The sequence below is a fragment of the Pollicipes pollicipes genome, unplaced genomic scaffold (assembly GCF_011947565.3).
Source record: "Pollicipes pollicipes isolate AB1234 unplaced genomic scaffold, Ppol_2.1 Scaffold_2555;HRSCAF=2994_pilon_pilon_pilon, whole genome shotgun sequence".
Lineage (NCBI taxonomy): Eukaryota > Metazoa > Arthropoda > Thecostraca > Pollicipedomorpha > Pollicipedidae > Pollicipes > Pollicipes pollicipes.
In genome coordinates, this window is record NW_023596136.1 from 23735616 (window position 1) to 23755275 (window position 19660).

Sequence of the window (19660 nt, forward strand, 5' to 3'; positions counted from 1 at the left end):
GTCGTGTGGTGGCATCACACGGTAAAGGTCTTTCGTGCTATTTTCATAAGGCACGGAGGCAGAATGGCTCCGTTTAACGTGCATTGCAATAATGGGATGGCGAGGGCGCAGTGATGACAATTAGTCATGTTCAGCACGAAACTAATTGAAAATTTCCGCATTGTTCATATTTTTTTTGCTGAAATGCGTATCATCTGAACTAGCGACGCCGCGCACAAAAATTATGTTACCCGCCTTTGTTTTTCATCATGCCTTCTCATAATGCACTTCGGGCTTCAATTTCAAATCAATGTATGCTGGGTTCGCAGCCCACCATAGGTAGGGACCAAACGTCGCTTGCCATAACGAAACTCGAGACAGGTGCATTGGTAACGTCAATATCATGCTGGAGCTGTGGGGGAAAACCGCCTGGCCTTACGTTTGGCACACAAAAAAAAACAGCAAAAACCTCAAATACGAAATTTGTCAACGTCAGTACCTTAAGTTGCCCCCACATTTCATGACACAATTTTGAGGTTGCGGCGTCAAGTTGCCCCGCTACTCCCTCCATGGACACTGCACAACGTGTCATGCCCAACATTTTCCTAACTTTTCCAACTTCACACTTTTCCATTGCGGGAATCGGGGGGGGGGGGGGGGGGGCAGGGCAACACCAAACCATACAAGCTGACAGCCATGACGGGAACTGTTCTAGAAAACACTACATGTATGCTCGCGATGTGGGCGTTTTCAGCCAAAGCTGATCCTCGCAACTCGGGAAGATTCTAAACTTTACTGTTTTTCTGCCTGCTGGAGCTTGTCATTCCGAGTATGCAATGCCGGTTCCCAGGTTGACCTCGTTTTGACTCCAAGGCCACGATCGGCGCTCGTATAATGTAAGCGTCTGCTTCATTTGGAAATGTGGTGCTGTAGGCTAGCGAAGACATGTGCCTGCCCGACTGGGCTGTTTTGAAAAGGTTCAGCACACGTTTTTGATACGTTTGGTTTCTCTTTTAGATGGACCTCATGTGAGCATGGATTACGACGCGCTTTTATTGGCCGACGTATTTAACTCACTTTTATGCCCCTAACATATTGAAGCCCGCTATCGCATTGACATTTAACGTATATCCCCACCACTCAGAACAATGTGGGTTATTCTGCTCAGGTCCTCGGTTTGGGGAAGGCGATGATTTAAATATTTTGTCTGCTTTGTTATTGCTCTTAACATTTCCTCCGTCAAACAAAACCTCCCAATAAACGACCGAATTATCCTCTTAGTTTTTTAGGCCTTTAGTACGATTTTCTAAAAAGATTTCATCTGAGCCTTTGAATGGATGTCTTTATGGGATCAGGGCTCACGCTAAGCAGTGCTTGTTGTGTGAGCCTGGACCCCTAACATCCGTTCGCGCAATCCCAGGTCAACGGAAGAACTCGGCAGAGAAAGTTTACCGTGCCGCAATACTCAGCACAATTAATTCCGCATTTGTACTTGTATTTAACATCAGCTGACACTTCACACACATACGTAGCTATTACGTGTCATTAGTCCGAGAGATAAAACAGCGTGTCCAAAAACAACGGAAATGGATAAGAGATGCAAACCACATACAGACATGCACGCATAAACAGAATGACACCACCTCATTGCACAAAAAGTGATCAACGTCACGCTCAGACGTCACCTGACCTTCAGCGCGATCGCCGCCGTCGGTCGCGGGCCAAATATGGCAAGGGCAAATAGCGGACGCCTAAGCAATTCAAACCCATCCCGCCACTGGTGTGTGGATCGGAAGACAAGCGCTCAGACCTACTGAGCCACCGGGACGAACACTCGAGCGACATGGTGATGTCACAGAAATAATTGGCTGTACCTTTCACCCGCTGTTATCACCGCCCCTTACGTAAACAAATATGAGTGGTGGACTGCCCATCGCCCCGTCGCTTTACCATAGGTCAGCAGGTTACCGTAAATCTACCGCATCACACGTGGCGTTCTGCATCGGCTCTCGCACACTGGCCCCGGCGTAAACAGCATAACACTATCTTAACCGTCAGAGGGACGCCCGCACAGGACAGCCAGCGACCGCAGACTCGGTAACAAAGGTGCGGTCGAACAGGCAGCCATCAGGGTCACTGGGCTCCGAACGGCGCGCGTCGACAAACCGACAACGCAGAGGGCCGATTCAACTGGTGATGTAATCGGAAGTCACACTCGTGTTGTTTCTGGCTATTTTCGTGAAAGAAGGCAACTGCGAGTTTAAAAAAAACTCAGCCTCTCCATGCGACGGTTTTTTAGCACATGAGAAATGGACATGGATTGTGAGAGAAAATTCAGGCACGTGGGGTGAACTCTTGCATGCTTGTCTCAGCGCCAAAGCGTTCTAACAACTTATTCAACGCCTGGATCGCTACAGCATACGAATATACCAAATAAGCGGATGTTTTCTATCGGACGAGCGTCAAACCCGTCAAAAACGATTATGCCCGTAATCAACGCGCGCCTTTTGCGCAATATCGCGCAAAACCTATTTCAATAATCTATGAACGGGTCAAAGGTATGAGACCAACGCACAGCTTTCGACTCACACAGAGCATCACGCGCAGCTTAGGCTTGGGATACGTTACCACATCGTTTTTGGTTTCCTCGGAAGACAGTCGAATATCCCCAGGCAAGGAGGAAGACGGTTTGCTGGAAGCGGCCATTTCATTGACGGCAACAGCGTGTTGCATTCGTGCCATGTTACTGCCGGTGAAAAATTATCTCAGCAAGGATAACTGGGTGGTAATAAGTCTATGCTGAAGTATGGCTTAGAAAGAGTACTTTGACCCCATCGGCAAGCTTTTGATCATGCTATCTGATTTAAGTAATAACATCAGCATTTAATCGTCATGTTAGCGTTTAATCACAGGAATAGCTTTTAATCACTTAATCGTCTTTAATCATGGGACTTCCTCTTAAGCACAGAACCAGTTTCTGATCATTATATTAGCTTTAATCATAAGATAAGCTCTAATCAGGAGAAGGCATGCCGTTCGCCAGTTTATCACTAATCGTCCGGTAGCGCAGTCCGATAACTGATGGCGTCCAGTTAAACGGTCGAAGATATAATTGCGTTCTTTGCGTTCGGCGGTTCGGCGGTTTGGCTTCAATTGTTCTTTTGTGTTCTAAGGACCTTTTCATCGATCAACATGAATATTGTTTCTTTTTATCAGTTAGTTCTCTGCGATGCGGCATCCCTGGAAATGGTTGCTGGCTTCTCACGCTATTTTAGAGCTCTCTTTGTGATCCCATGGATAATTTGAGTCCTTGAGCACATTTCAGCGCACTTTCGTCGTCGCGGAAACTTTTGATTAGTTCAATGACCGGATCGTCAGACGGCAGCTCTTAACAGCTTATAGGGTCGTTTAAAAACCTTGCCTGCTTTCTATGCGGAACCAATCTCGCCCTCTACACGTACAACTCGTTGAAGTATTTACAAACATCCTTGAATCTCCCTTGAGTTCAAGTGCCCAGGGGTATTACTATTAATCCTTCAGAGGTGTCAAACCCCCAATGTTTGACTTGAGTCCCCAGCCCCCTCCAACACCTTCCGAGCCTTCTCAACGCATGTGAGCAAAAATGCAAACCTGGGATAAAGAAATGCATGTATTTTGTCTGAACTGCTTATATCCAGATGCCTGAGCGCACTGTCATAAGTTTTATACTTGTTTTTTTGTCACCACGTAGCATGTAGAACTCGTGTAGGAATATAATAACCCTTTTCACGCTAGCATTATCTCGACAATGTCCCAGATTTCTGCCAAATGGACAAGCTCTTTACTTGGTACAACCATGAAATACACAAAAAACTGTTTGAAATAAGATTTAGCCCATCGCTTGTTGTAAGTCTTATCAAAATAGCTATTAAATTGTTATTGGGAAGCAAGTTTTTATCATCATGTATCTGTAAACTATTTTGCTGTTATATAAGTGATGATGAAACAAGAACGCTTTCAGGGTAAAACTTACCGGCTATTTGATAGACCTGTCGACAGTCAATACGCATCCCGCCTGTTGATCCTAGTTCTCACGCATTCAGGACATGGTGGCAACTCAGATCTCTCTCTGGTCATCATCTAACAATGATAGTGCAAAAAGCACTATGATGTTTTGTCAGGCAACTCATTCGTATGATATTCGCATGATAATTGGACCTGGAAATAATTGTGATAAATGTGTGCGCTATATCTTCATGATAATGTATTGGCACTGCCCAGCGACCTTCTTATTCTGGGAGCCCTCATTATTATTAAGTTTTCTGAGGTTTCACAACAATGTGTTTTAACATGAAACCAAAAATAGTAGCATTCCATTTCATGTCCTGATGGTTCCAGGATTTTTCATAGTGTGAAGGTCGAATAACACGACACTTTGAGAGCATGACACAAGCATCGCGAGCATTGCAATTATTCAGGTTCTCAGACGTTGCGCCCAATATACATTACCATGCTAAGTGCTGATCAAAACACAACAGAGCCAAAATGTTCTGAATGCATGTAGCGAGCATTAGGATGCAAACTTATTTGCGGCGACATGACTCATTGCAAAGACTTGCAGAGTATTACTGCGAGACCTCCATAGCTTAAATAATGTCATGCTCCACACCAAATTCCAAGAGGATGTTTGAGTGTTCAGTATCCGACGAAGATCACGTATGTGCAACACTTCTAATATGCTGGGATTTGTGTTGTATTTTACTGTCAATAAAATGCCCACTTAAAAGCTGCTATTTGTTGCCACAATACTTTTCTTCCCCCTGCCAGGCCATCATCCGTTCACAGAAGAGTTTCTACGCCTTCCGTAAACGTGCGCCTCCAGTGTGTTCATTATAAGAAATGTTTCGCGCTTTGAAGATATTGAAACAAGCATCAGATATCATGACCACAAACTCACTTATATTTTGTGGTATCCTTTTAAGTGAAAAGACTGCTCTATACACCACAATTTTACGTGTAGTTAATATGCTCCTCAATGCGTCATGATTTGATTGCGTTTATCGTACCTTGCAGACATTGAGAGCCAGTTGGCAACGGTTATTTCTGGAAAACACGCTCACGAACCCCGCCTCATGGATTATGGAATATGCAATTACCAATATGCAAGGGCGTGTTTTATAAAATGACGTTACCAAGCAAACGTTAAAAATCGACGTTTTCAATCTGTCCCCGTGGGCGGGACAGTTTGATAATGAGGGCTCGAAACCTTACTAACGTTTAATAGCTAATATCGTTTAATCAGCATCATCAGGCATTAGAAAGGCCGATAACTGTCGGCGCAATAAGTCTGAACACACAGTGTTAACACACTTGACCTCTTTTGTTTATCTAGTTGGTTAGCCCTTGGGCTTCTATTCAAGGCTCAGTTATGTGCCTATCGCATCGCACTGCCACTGACCGAAGTCCCACATTCAGTTTAATATGAACTGAGTTGACAAGAAGACGGGTCATCTTCAACGACAGCCGACCAATCTCGAGTTTTCTGCGGGCGGGTGGCATGCGAGGTGGCAGTGTAATGGCACAAGCAGATGATAGTGTGCGGCGTCACGTCCTCGTCCTCGGCAGTCAGCAGCGGCGTCAGTGCACCTGCCACGCAACGGTGATGCCAGCAGCCGAAGCAGTTATTCGGCTCGTATGCCCTTGACTGGCACACCACCAAGCACGGACGAGCACTGGGTGGGTTGCTAGGTCAGCCGGGGAGTGACGTGAAGGTGCTGATACCGAGCCGAGACCCGAAATAGACCCAGCAGCACTCGACCCCTGGTAGCGGCCCCCGACCCAGTCGGCCTGGATGTTCGCGAGCCGCAACACTACCCCCAACGAAGGTCAACATGTCCTGGGTGAGTGCACGACGGGTGTTAAAAGGGGAGTTTGCTCTTCACTGTTGTTTTGTTACGATCCATCCTCAGCGTACTTAATAACACTATGTTGTCATCACAATGAATGGTTGCGATGAGCAGAGTAAGACGGGAACTAACAAGGAAACGTTTGTGTGCGATTTATGGAAAAATTACTGGCTCCCGACTCACCGCTGAGAAGCGTGACCCAGATGTGGCGGGGGTCTGGCCGTCGAGGCCGGCGCCTTCAAACCTGCGCATCGTGACTTAGACGCGAGTGTGAGGTATGTGGGGCTCGCCTCAGCCGGCGGCAGGGCTGTGCGGCGACGTCTGGCCTTGCGTGAGGGGGACGGCGCAGGGGCAGCGGCAGGAAGTAGCCATGAGTGATCGGGGGCGGTCTCTTTGCTCTTTTAGCAGGATAAATGACCCGGCAGCGACTGACACTTTCGACGGTCTTGGGATTTCTCCCACAGCCGAATGGAACTAAAAAGGTGACCAATGACCTAGTGATAGATTGGGGCTCCTCATCAAGGTTTTGCCTTGCGTGAGTGCTTCCAATGCCGGCCATAGGCTGTGTAATGTGTCTTTTTATTGGTGAGAGGGGAGAGGCTCTCCGTAACAGAAGGCGTCATTGTAGGAGCAGTGCGCCTCTCATAAAAATGTGCGTCTGGAACTGAACTGAGAGCATTCTAGTTACGCTAGACATTGCTAGATTTACATTATAGCTTTAAAGTGAAAAGCAATGAAAACCCACCACTACGTAATGTCTCGCGCCAAAAATAATCCGTCTGGATAGCAAAGGTATTGACGCCATGCCCGAAACTAAAGGATTACGCACTAGCACGACATGATCGTATATCATCATGCACCCGACTTGGATCACTGATACACGCTTGTAAGTTAATCCGCATCGTACTTAACATCTGAGCACTCCAAATGGTTCACAACCGTGGGCAGGAACATCATGCCACCGTGCATGGTGAGTTTAAAGACCTTAGTATCTCAACTATGACCTTTGATGAGGGGGACTGCGACTGTGGAAGCCATCGCCCCATTCCTAGCAAAGACGGTTCTCTTATCGGGTTTTACACGCCTGAGATTAGCGCACGAAAGAATATTTTACCGTCTTTGCTAGGAATGGGGCGATGGCTTCCACAGTCGCAGTCCCCCTCATCAAAGGTCATAGTTGAGATACTAAGGTCTTTAAACTCACCATGCACGGTGGCATGATGTTCCTGCCCACGGTTGTGAACCATTTGGGGTGCTCAGATGTTTAGTACGATGCGGATTAACTTACAAGCGTGTATCAGTGATCCAAGTCGGGTGCATGATGATATACGATCATGTCGTGCACGTGCGTAATCCTTTAGTTTCGGGCATGGCGTCAATACCTTTGCTATCCAGACGGATTATTTTGGCGCGAGACATTACGTAGTGGTGGGTTTTCATTGCTTTTCACTTTAAAGCTATAACGTAAATCTAGCAATGTCTAGCGTAACTAGAATGCTCTCAGTTCAGTTCCAGACGCACATTTTATGAGAGGCGCACTGCTCCTACAATGACGCCTTCTGTTACGGAGAGCCTCTCCCTCTCACCAATAAAAAGACACATTACACAGCCTATGGCCGGCATTGGAAGCACTCACGCAAGGCAAAACCTTGATGAGGAGCCCCAATCTATCACTAGGTCATTGGTCACCTTTTTAGTTCCATTCGGCTGTGGGAGAAATCCCGAGACCGTCGAAAGTGTCAGTCGCTGCCGGGTCATTTATCCTGCTAAAAGAGCAAAGAGACCGCCCCGATCCCTCATGGCTACTTCCTGCCGCTGCCGCTGCGCCGTCCCCCTCACGTAAGGTCAGACGGTCGCCGCACAGCCCTGCCGCCGGCTGAGGCGAGCCCCACATACCTCACACTCGCGTCTAAGTCACGATGCGCAGGTTTGAAGGCGCGGCCTCGACGGCCACACCCGCCAGAGCTGGGTCACGCGCCTCAGCGGTGAGTCGGTGCTGTGCGGCCGGCCGCCAGCTCCGCCGCCGGCTCCCGCCACCAGGCGGCGCCGGTCCCGCTGGCGGACATCGAAAACAAACAGAAGTCTCGTCCCACTCAACTGTCGGTGCTGATGTCTGGCGGCTATCTGAAATGTGCAACAGACACGAAGACAACGATCCAATAACGACGAACGATACATTTCCAGCAATTATGTGGAGAACTTTATCGTATGATTGAGCCACTGTCTGAAGCTGACGGCGTCGCAAACATTTTTACGCTGGCTTACATGGCATCACCGTTCACAACTGGCCACGGAAACCTAATACCCTCGATGTTTTACTGTTTCCATTTTCTACATCAAAGCATCAACATGTTGTGACACAAATAATAATCGAAAAAGGTATTCTTCGAACTGATTGTTGTGATAAATTCTAACGTTGTGAGATGAGTTCGCACATTACCCGAATATGGCTCTTTTCTGACACCACCCCTTTCCTGTTCAGAGAGGCGAAGGTGCAGGTACCCTTCCGGGAGAGCACCCTGCAAGAACTATGCGGTGTGTGAGCCCCGTCTGCTGCGTGAGATGCAGCACCGCGTCCGCACACACCAGATCGTAAGCGTTAACACTGAGGTCTGGTGCCGGCAGCTCTTAAGTGGTCGTGATCGGGCTCAGGAGGCTGAAGTGCAGCACTGGATCGAGGCGGTGACCGGCGAGAGGTGGCCACAGGGCGCCGACTACGCTGAGTACATCAGGTACGGCGCGGCCGCACGGCCTGCTCCGCCGCATGGTGACGTTTCTGTCGCAGGTCGGGGACGCTTGACTTCATCGGCGTATGTGCTTGACGCATGCAGCCGACTGTAATATCGTAACTTGCGGACACCTAGCAAAAATATATTGAGGCAGATCAAAACGTCATGCAACGTTGGAACTGAACGTGATCGGTTGGAAAGATTACTTGAATGGCACCTTAACATTGGGCATTTGCTGCATCTTGTGGTTCAGTAAATGTTTCACAATCAATGATTACATAACGCAAACCACTGAGTAGCCTTTGCAGCGCCGGTGTGTTTTTGCCATTCACGTGCGATTTATTTGTTTTTAGTTGTTTTTTTAGTTTGCGTCATTCGACCCTGAACGGTGAGACAAAATAGATGCTGTGCTGCACGCAAATCGCACTGTGACAGAGACGGAGTGGTCCTCTGCAAGCTGATGAATAAACTCTCCCCTGGCTCCATCAAGAAGATAAATACGGCTGGCTCTTCATTCAACCACATGGACAACATCCACAGGTTTGAGCACCGTGCCTGATCATTGGCATATCGGCATAGTGGACAAATATGTCTTAACGCTAAAATAGAAGCATGTGAGCCACAAAATCCTGACATTTTTTCTGTGATTCCTCTGGCTTTCTATGAGCCGTCTGCCGTGGACTGAAGCGTATTGGACTGTGGACTGTGCGTATTGCCTTATGTCCAGGCTGCAGTTCTAACTCTAACTCAGAACTGTGTAACGAAGTGTGAGTAAAGATGACATTAAACGCATGCGTGCTAAAAAATATAAACCCAGGTTTTGGAACGCTCACATCTTTGACACCAGCACTCGGACCACGACCGCAATGCACCGTGGTACCACAATGCCTGTAAGAGCACCACCGGACTGTCGTGGTTACCGTCACGGTCACGGTCAGGGTCACGGTCACGCCACGTCACGTCACGTGCCGTCGGCGCGTCACGCCGGCACGCTAGTTCCTTCCTCCCAGTCCCACGCCCTCTCTGGGGCGCTGACGCCGCCCGGCGTGCCGCCAGCTTCCTGGACGCCATGAAGGCATACGGCTGCGCGGACGTGGACCTGTTCGAGGGCTCCGACCTGCTGAAGAAAGGGAAGATCGAGTCGGCGACTCGGGCAGTGCTGGCCGTCGCCAGGCAGGTGAGCAGGCGGCGCGGCTGCCCGACCCCAGCGGCCACTGCCGGAGCAGCGCACCGACAAACAGAGACAGAGCAGCCAACCGAGCCTGCGCGGCGTGCCAGGCGAGCCGGTGCGACAAGCCAGTCGAGCCTGCGCGGCGTGCCAGTCGAGCCGCTGTGACGTGCCAGTCGAGCCACTGCGAGGCATGTTGGGAAGACATCGCAGCACGTGCGTAGATTTGATCCGTGACTCCCAGGCAGGCCACGGTCTGTCCCTGTTGTGTATTCCGTCCATTGCTGGTTGGAGTATCATGCATGATCGTCAGCTCACCAGAGGAGTGGACAGATACGCCTTAGCACTGGACTAGAAGCGTATGAGGTACAAACAGTCCCGTGCTCCAGTTGAGCTATAGAGCGGGCAGGTCGGTGTAGCTCTCTGGGCTTCAGCTCTGCTTTCTGCCCTCCTGCCTGTGCGTATGGTCGCACACGTGTTAGCGGCGCCCGTCTGCCGCCAGGCCCACCTGGACCCGGCGTTCCGTGGGCCGCTGATGGGACCCCGGCCGTCGCAGCAGAACGTGCGACACTTCGACCAAGAGACCATCGCCGCCGGCAACACCGTCATCGGCATGCAGGCCGGCTCCAACAAGGGCGCCTCGCAGGCCGGCCAGAGCTTCGGCAAGCCCCGCAGGATCATCATCGGAAAATAGCTGGACTAGCCGGCACTCTGTCCTGGGACACCCGCCGCTCTGTCAGAAGGCTCTGGCAGCAGTTGGCCCCAAACCCAAATTACGGCCGCGCGCTATTTTACGTCATGCATCGCTACAACAGTGAAGGCCGCTTCACGAGGGTGAACTCAGAGTACGTCTCCGCTCTTCCCCCTCAGTCACGCTCAGTATCGTTCACCATGACTCAATATTAGAGTATGAAACAACCATTTTAAAGAAATGTTATGCATTACTCACGTTGCTGATGCAAAGTCTATAAATGACACTAATAAAATGGGAACTCCTCGTTAGCCGTCTTTGTAGGTGCTGTACGCACATTTCGACGGCCAGCGCGATCTGCAAACAACAGTGTACGACACTTCAAGGTCTTTGTGCACTAAAACCACGCCTCACGTCCTGTTCTGCTTTGATGGTGTAAACGCCCCAACAAAAAGTTTCAAGATGGACTGGGCCGGGCACATTTCAGTTGTTCACACAACCTTGAAGTAAAATTTCGTTCTGTTCTGTACTGTTTCACATTTATATATGGTTTGAAACTGAGATAGTCATTTCCCAGATCATTCGCTTCACTTTGCACTTATTCACTTTGTGAGACTTGACATCCTCTCGTTGTGCAGACTTTTTCGCGCCGCCTAAATTGAAATCAAGCGGAGACGCATGACGTCATAGAAACGGAACACGAATTCCACCTTTTCAATGGACATTTTGTGTTCAACGTAAAGCATTAAATGATCATTGACTTATTTGTGTCTGAAGCGTGGCAGCGCGGGTTGACGAATGAACGAGCTTAGTTGCCTGCCACCCAACTTACCCGCAAAATGCAATAATCGATCACAAGCAGCGTTTTCTGGTATAAAATACCGGCACTTTGTAAGGCCTACCAGTTGTAAAAGCCATGACACTGGAAATTTAATAGATTAAGACTAGTTCTGTAGCCGAGCATGGAAATGAAAGTAATCGCAAACACAGCACGAGAAAGGCCTAAAATACGTGCACATAACTATGGTCCTTTTTCACACGCATAAATGAACAAGCTACGTTGCGACGAGTCTGAGTGCTAGGAGTGGATCAGCCTAATTGCTACAGTGGCAAATCGGACACAGCCAGTCTGGTAGCAGCTCCGACTTCATGAAAACGTTCAATGACGTAATCGAACGATTACGCACTGAGGACAATTTTTCTTTGATAGTGAATCTGTGTTACTTTGAGTAGTCCTCTGCATTAAAAATATGCTAATAGCTACAAGTGAGGCTTTTGCATCGTATGTGATGCTTGCCCCAACGTCGTCAAATGGGGAACACTGCTTCTAACGAGAGATCATGGCCGGTAGGAGGTGCACGCACCGGAGCGGGAAATGGACATGCGTTAGCCGGTCGGCATAAAGTTCCAGATGCGGGTAGTCGCGGACTGTTTCCTCCACCGGCCTCATGCCCCGAAAAATGGCGAGAAACCTCCTCTCTGGCTCTGAGCTATCAGACAGCCAGTACGTGACGGGCGCACACTGGCGCCGGCGGTCGCCGGGGCCAAGAGAGCCGCATTGAGGAGGAAATGTTGAAACCTTACGTACAGGCACGATGGTGGGCCATTGTCCATAGCTGCCATAACGACGGTAGGCATCGGTCAAACGTAGGTTTGCCATACTGATGGCACGATACTGACGCATCAAGACCATCTCGACGGAGCAGCCAAAGTATGCCGTGCAATATGACATTGGACGCCAACTGGACAATGCGTCGCTGGGGGACTGGGTGGGGAATGAGAACCAAACGATAACATGAAAAAAAAATGGAAAGATACCTGAACCTGGTTGGATCAGAACGGTGGCCTGCCTTGGAAGCTGACAGCACAGTTGTGGCGCTTCATATGCGCAGAGACCAGACCTGTTACAAGTCAGTCAATTACACCGATACAATGCATTCCAATCAAGGGGTCAACATTTCACGGAACAATTGTATAGCAACATTGTCTGTAAATAAATAACGGTAGGCATACGATCTAAGTTATTTCAGCGGTCACGATGTGCACGCCTCAGGACGTGCCAATCATGATCCGTGCACTTGAGACTGGCACCGAAGTCGCTCGGCGGCCAAGTACGTGCCAGTGTTTGGCTCCAATCGTCCCGCCCGTGTAGACGCCAGAGGCCTGAGATCACATAGACAGGCCCGCGACGGCAGTATAACCATTAGGCAGAGCTGAATTTAGACCCGAGCACCCGTGACGTTCGGACGCGCTTCCTCAGGTCGCCAAGGGTTCGCTGGAAGCGGTAGACGCCGCCTGGCGCCCGGCGCCGCAGTCCTGGTTCATTGGTCGGCCACGGAGCAGCGCATGGCGCGGTTGATAAGCGCGGGCTGGTTCATGACGCGGTAGCACGCTAGGCCCGCAGTGATGCGCATCTGTAAATAAACTGCTAGTGTTTCGTACAATGCGACACAGGACAGCACTGACAAGACCTGTGGTTTCCAATATCATTGGCTTCTCTGCATGAGCGGCGGCATGTATTTCCAGTTGTGGCGGCCAGTGGTGTCGATCTTGTAAATGATTGGAGACTGCGCGTAACGCCGCACGAGCTGCCCCACCCCGCATCCCTAATTTGTTTTTCTCGGTGAATACAGCCCAATTTCTTGTGGAGAAAAGCTGTTGATGTGGTACGAAAAACACTTAATTTAAGCATTTCAGGTGTCAAAGGAGGAGCAAATCTAGAGAGGGGGGGGGGGGGGCGCACTAGAGGTACGTTCACCTTCTGATTGGAGAATAAAGGTGCCTCTGCAGACGTCGCCTTAGGGCGCCAAACCCACCCTTCTTTGGCGGCTTTGGGCGGCGGCACATATTTTTGGTTGTGGGGGACGGAGACTGAGTTAGTTACGATTGATTTGAGATCATTCCCGTGTCCCGGAGCTTCCCAGTTCACGTATTAAACCTTTGCCTATCCTACGAACCTATGTGTGTTAAGTTTTGCTCAGTAATTATCATCTTTAGCTGTGGATGAGACAGAACACATTTTATTACAAGGGGAAAGGTGTTCTTGTGTTGGTTGATGCACTGCGCCTTACGATAAACATTTTGGCTTTGTCTATGGGGCGGTACAAATACAGGTACATTGACGCATCTAGTTGCGAGTTTGGAGGCAGAGCCATTCGACTAAATTATATAGCCTTCTCACTTTTTTATCCTTGGACATAAGATAAATCACCTCGTGTAAGGCACTGCTGTTTTATTAAGTTACAATTTTTGCGTGACCCGCGAGCGGTCTGCAAACATTGGGTTTAAATCGAACATCGTACCACAATTTTCCAACTTCGACTACGTCATGGTATTCGTTATTGAAGTCAACAAGACTATCACGATAAAAAACTCAGCAATATTCAGCCATGCTACTAGCTCATAACGTAACTAACTCAAAATTCGCATTGACCAATATTTGTATTGGATTGAAGCTAAGAGCAAACTGCTTCAATTAGATACCTAGGATGCGCTGTATGAATTACGGCAGTCATGTGCTTGGTTGTAGCTGTGGTGCAGAAAATACATGTGCTATTAGCAGGACCACCACATGGATGTCTAGTACTAAATCGTTCCGCGACCAGGGTGTTCGTAAATTTCCGTTGAATGTATGAATGCATCACTTAAATTTTGTTAGGGCTAGTTCTTAATCAACATGACAAAGTGTTAAGCGATCAACTTGCAACATAAGTTTCATTGAAATGCAGAACATTACTTACCAGTAAATTGCGTCACTCTCCGCCGTACACAGCGGAGCACTTCTCTCTTGCAGTCTAAAAGTTTCATTTGAACCAGAATCGAGAATTTTCCGCAATGGTAGTAGCAAGCAGCTTAATAATTTAACACGCGCTCGGGTCGGGAGTTAGCTGAACCCCCCAAAGATTTTCCAGAATGGTTTCCGAACGGCGTGGCGTAGTCGCGCCAAATTTCGCATAGCCGTTTATAATTGAATAGCGGATCGTTTGGAGTAAGAAATTTGGATGTACCTTGTAGGGTCACTGACCTATGGCAGCTCAAAGTCAGGCCATGTTTTCAGCAAAGTCAATTTCTAGGAAATCGTTCATTCTGATGGAAAAACGAAGTGTTTGACGAAGCTATACATCTTTAAGATGCTTTATTAGGCAACACAAGCATTGAATGAGCAAATTAAGTTGACCTTAGTTCAGGAATGGAGGTCAGACCAATGTCAAAACCAAACTGTTTTACTACTCTAGGGCTTGCTGTATGGGGTATTTTCCGGTACTCATTTTGAATTTATTGATAGAGGGAACCGTATCATACAACTTCAACTGACTTTTTTAAGGTCATAATAGGTCATTGACCCAAGATGATCCAGGTCAAAATTTTTCGAAGAACATACTGCCAGGCGTAATCTTTGTCCCTTATTCAAATGCAAAACTCAGGACAGTCTCGCATGATTTTGGTCCCCATGACCTTCAGAACGTCAAGCAAGGTGACTGACCTTAAATGAGCTTGTGACCTTTTGCTTAGAACAGTTATCTATGTTCTATGGGCGCTATGGAGACTACCCTGAAATTTGACATTGTCTTACCTTATTTGACCGGAAGGTCATAATCGAGTGCTCTCAGACTTTGACCTGAGGGAGTTTACGTACAGGTTAACACACACTGCAAATTTGGTGTCTCCAGTTTTTTTAGTTTCCGAGATCTTAGGGGGGATCAAATGGACCCCCTCGCGAGCGACGGGTATCGTGGCCGGCAAACGGCTTCTACATGAAGCTCACACTTCTCCACATTGCGGCACTGAAAAGCGTAAGAGGCGCCGAGAACGACTACATTGTTCCAATGAACGGCGTCATGATTTTATCCGAGTCAGACAATGTTTTATTGCTTTGTACGTCACATGTGAAATCTCTTGCCAAAGGTTTTGAGTAAAGCGACAGTCGACAGACATCGCCTTTTTCCGTATCAGCACGCTGCATATGCGTAAAATGCTCGCAAAAAAACAATATGACGGGAGACACACCAATCGTAGTGGCGGAGGGTCAACTACGGTAAAGCTCTGACGTTATGCTCACCACATTCGTGATGTGGCGAAACGCGTGGTGGCAGGTTCGCATTCCAGAACAGGTGTTTGTATATGGCTCATCATAGAGGACCAATCGGTTTCTGGCTTGACAGTGTCAGCCTGGTCACGGGGCAGCCGACAATCGTGTGGTGGCATCACACGGTAAAGGCCTTTCGTGCTATTTTCATAAGGTACCGAGGCAGAATGGCTCCGTTTAACGTGTATTGCAATAATGGGATGGCGGGTGCGCAGTGATGACAATTAGTCATGTTCAGTACGAAACTAATTGAAAATTTCCGCAATGTTCATATCTTTTTGCTGAAATGCATATCATCTGAACCAGTAATGCCGCGCCCACAAATTATGTCGCCCGCCTTTGTTTTTCATCATGCATTCTCATAATGCATTTCGGGCTTCAATTTCAAATCAAAGTATGCTGGGTTCGCAGCCCACCATAGGTAGGGGACCAAACGCCGCTTGCCATAAACGAAAACTCGAGACAGGTGCATTGGTAGTGTCAATATCATGTTGGACCTGCGGGGGAAAACCGCCTGGCCTTACGTTTGGCACCCAAAAAAACAGCAAAAATCTCAAATACGAAATGTGTCAACGTCAGTACCTTAAGTTCCCCCTCACTTCATGACACAATTTTAAAGTTGCGGGTCAAGTTGCCCCGCTACTCCCTCCATGGACACTGCACATCGTGTCATGCCCAACTTTTCCTAACTTTTCCAACATCACACTTTTCCATTGGGGGAATCGGGGGGGGGGGGGGGAGAGGCAGGGCATCACCAAACCGAAAAGCTGACAGCCATGACGGGAACGGTTTTAGAAAACACTACATGTATACTCGCGATGTGGGCGTTCTCAGCCAAAGCTGATCCTCGCAACTCGGGAAGATTCTAAACTTTACTGTTTTTCTGCCTGCTGGAGCTTGTCATTCCGAGTATGCAATGCCGGTTCCCAGGTTGACCTTGATTTGACTCCAAGGCCACGATCGGCGCTCGTATAATGTAAGCGTCTGCCTCATTTGGAAATGTGGTGCTGTAGGCTAGCGAAGACATGTGCCTGCCCGACTGGGCTGTTTTGAAAAGGTTCAGCACACGTTTTTGATACGTTTGGTTTCTCTTTTAGATGGACCTCATGTGAGCATGGATTACGACGCGCTTTTATTGGCCGACGTATTTAACTCACTTTTATGCCCCTAACATATTGAAGCCCGCTATCGCATTGACATTTAACGTATATCCCCACCACTCAGAACAATGTGGGTTATTCTGCTCAGGTCCTCGGTTTGGGGAAGGCGATGATTTAAATATTTTGTCTGCTTTGTTATTGCTCTTAACATTTCCTCCGTCAAACAAAACCTCCCAATAAACGACCGAATTATCCTCTTAGTTTTTTAGGCCTTTAGTACGATTTTCTAAAAAGATTTCATCTGAGCCTTTGAATGGATGTCTTTATGGGATCAGGGCTCACGCTAAGCAGTGCTTGTTGTGTGAGCCTGGACCCCTAACATCCGTTCGCGCAATCCCAGGTCAACGGAAGAACCCGGCAGAGAAAGTTTACCGTGCCGCAATGCTCAGCACAATTAATTCCGCATTTGTACTTGTATTTAACATCAGCTGACACTTCACACACATACGTAGCTATTACGTGTCATTAGTCTGAGAGATAAAACAGCATGCCAAAAAACAACGGAAATGGATAAGAGATTCAAACCACATACAGACATGCACGCATAAAAAGAATGACACCACCTCATTGCACAAAAAGTGATCAACGTCACGCTCAGACGTCACCTGACCTTCAGCGCGATCGCCGCCGTCGGTCGCGGGCCAAATATGGCAAGGGCAAATAGCGGACGCGTAAGCAATTCACACCCATCCCGCCACGGGTGTGTGGATCGGAAGACAGGCGCTCAGACCTACTGAGCCACCGGGACGAACACTCGAGCGACATGGTGATGTCACAGAGATAATTGGCTGTACCTTTCACCTGCTGTTATCACCGCCCTTACGTAAACAAATATGAGTGGTGGCCTGCCCGGCGCCCCGTCGCTATACCATAGGTCAGCAGGTTACCGTAAATCTACCTCATCACACGTGGCGTTCTGCATCGGCTCTCGCACACTGGCCCCGGCGTAAACAGCATAACACTATCTCAACCGTCAGGAGACGCCAGCACAGGACAGCCAGCGACCGCAGACTCGCTAACAAAGGTGCGGTCGAACAGGCAGCCATCAGGGTCACTGGGCTCCGAACGGCGCACGTCGACAAACCGACAACGCAGAGGGACGATTCAACTGGTGATGCATTCGGAAGTCACACTCGTGTTGTTTCTGGCTATTTTCGTGAAAGAAGGCAACTGCGAGTTTAAAGAAAAACTCAGCCTCTCCATGCAACAGCTTTTTAGCACATGAGAAATGGACATGGATTGTGAGAGAAAATACAGGCACGTAGGGTGAACTCTTGCATGCTTGTCTCAGCGCCAAAGCGTTCTAACAACTTATTCCACGCCTGGATCGCCACAGCATACGAATATACCAAATAACCGGATGTTTTCTATCGGACGAGCGTCAAACCCCATCAACAACGAGTAATGCCCGTAAATCAACAGCGGCGCCTTTGCGCAATAATCGCGCAAAACCCTTTCAATAATCTATGAACGGGTCAAAGGTATGAGACCAACGCACATCTTTCGACTCACACAGAGCATCACGCGCAGCTTGGGCTTGGGATACGTTACCACATCGTTTTGGTTTCCTGGAAGACGTCGAATATCCCCAGGCAAGGAGGAAACGGTTTGCTGGAAGCGGCCATTTCATTGACGGCAACAGCGTGTTGCGTTCGCATCATGTTACTGCCGGTGAAAAATTATCTCAGTAAGGATAACTGGGTGGTGACAAGTCTATGCTGAAGTATGGCTTAGATGGAGTACTTTGACCCCATCTGCAGGTTTTTGACCATGCTATCTGATTTAAGTAATAATTAGCTTTTAATCGTCATGTTAGCGTTTAATCACAGGATTGCTTTTAATAACACAATCGTTTTTAATCATGGGACTTCCTTTTAATCACAGAACCAGTTTATGATCATTATATTAGCTTTAAGCATGATAAGCTTTAATCAGGAGAAGGAATGCCGTACGCCAGTTAATCACCAATCATCCGAGAGCGCAGTCCAACAACTGATAGCATCCAGTTATGCGATCGAAGATATAAATGCGTTCTTGGCGTTCGGCGGTTCGGCGGTTTGGCTTCAATTGTTCTTTTTGTGTTCTGAGGACGTTTTTATCAATCAACAGAATATTTTTTTATCAGTAAGTTCTCTGCGATGCGGCATCCCTGGAAATGGTGCTGGCTTCTCACGCTATTTTAGAGCTCTCTTTGTGATCCATGGATAATTTGAGTCCTTGAGCACATTTCAGCGCACTTTCGTCGTCGCGGTAACATTTTGATTAGTTCAATGGCCGGGTCGTCAGACGGCAGCTCTTAACAGCTTATAGGGTCGTTTAATAACCTTGCCTGCTTTCTATGTAGAACCAATGTCGGCCTCTACACGTACAACTCGTTGAAGTATTTACAAACATCCTTGAATCTCCCTTAAGTTCAAGTGTCCAGGGGTATTACTATTAATCCTTCCAGAGGTGTCAAACCCCCAATGTTGACTTGAGTCCCCAGCCCTTTCCAACACCTTCCGAGCCTCCTTAACGCATGTGAGCAAAAATGCAAACCTGGGATAAAGAAATGCATGTATTTTGTCTGAAGTGCTTATATCCAGGTGCCTGAGCGCACTGTCATAAGTTTCATCCTTGTTTTTTGTCACCATGTAGCATGTAGAACTCGTGTAGGAATATAATAACCCTTTTCACGCTAGCATTATCTCGACAATGTCCCAGATTTCTGCCAAATGGACAAGCTCTGTACTTGGTACAACCATGAAATACACAAAAAACTGTTTGAAATAAGATTTACCCCGCGCTTGTTGTAAGTCTTATCAAAATAGCTATTAAATTGTTATTGGTAAGCAAGCTTTTATCATCATGAATCTGTAAACTATTTTGCTGTTATAGAAGTGATGAAACAAGAACGCTTTCAGGGTAAAATTTACCGGCTATTTGATAGACCTGTCGACAGTCAACACGCATCCCGCCTGTT

General features: G+C 48.0%; 1 protein-coding gene across 1 annotated transcript in view; it reads left to right on the plus strand.

Moving 5' to 3' along the window:
- The first annotated feature begins 5839 nt into the window (after positions 1-5839).
- Positions 5840-19660, plus strand: part of LOC119106939 (muscle-specific protein 20) — a 55010-nt gene continuing 41189 nt past the window's right edge. Inside the window, exons 1-2 of the mRNA XM_037230288.1 lie at positions 5840-5858; positions 8490-8596. Coding sequence (XP_037086183.1) covers positions 5850-5858; positions 8490-8596 — 116 coding nt within the window. The 5' untranslated portion in view covers positions 5840-5849. The remainder of the gene's footprint in view (positions 5859-8489; positions 8597-19660) is intronic.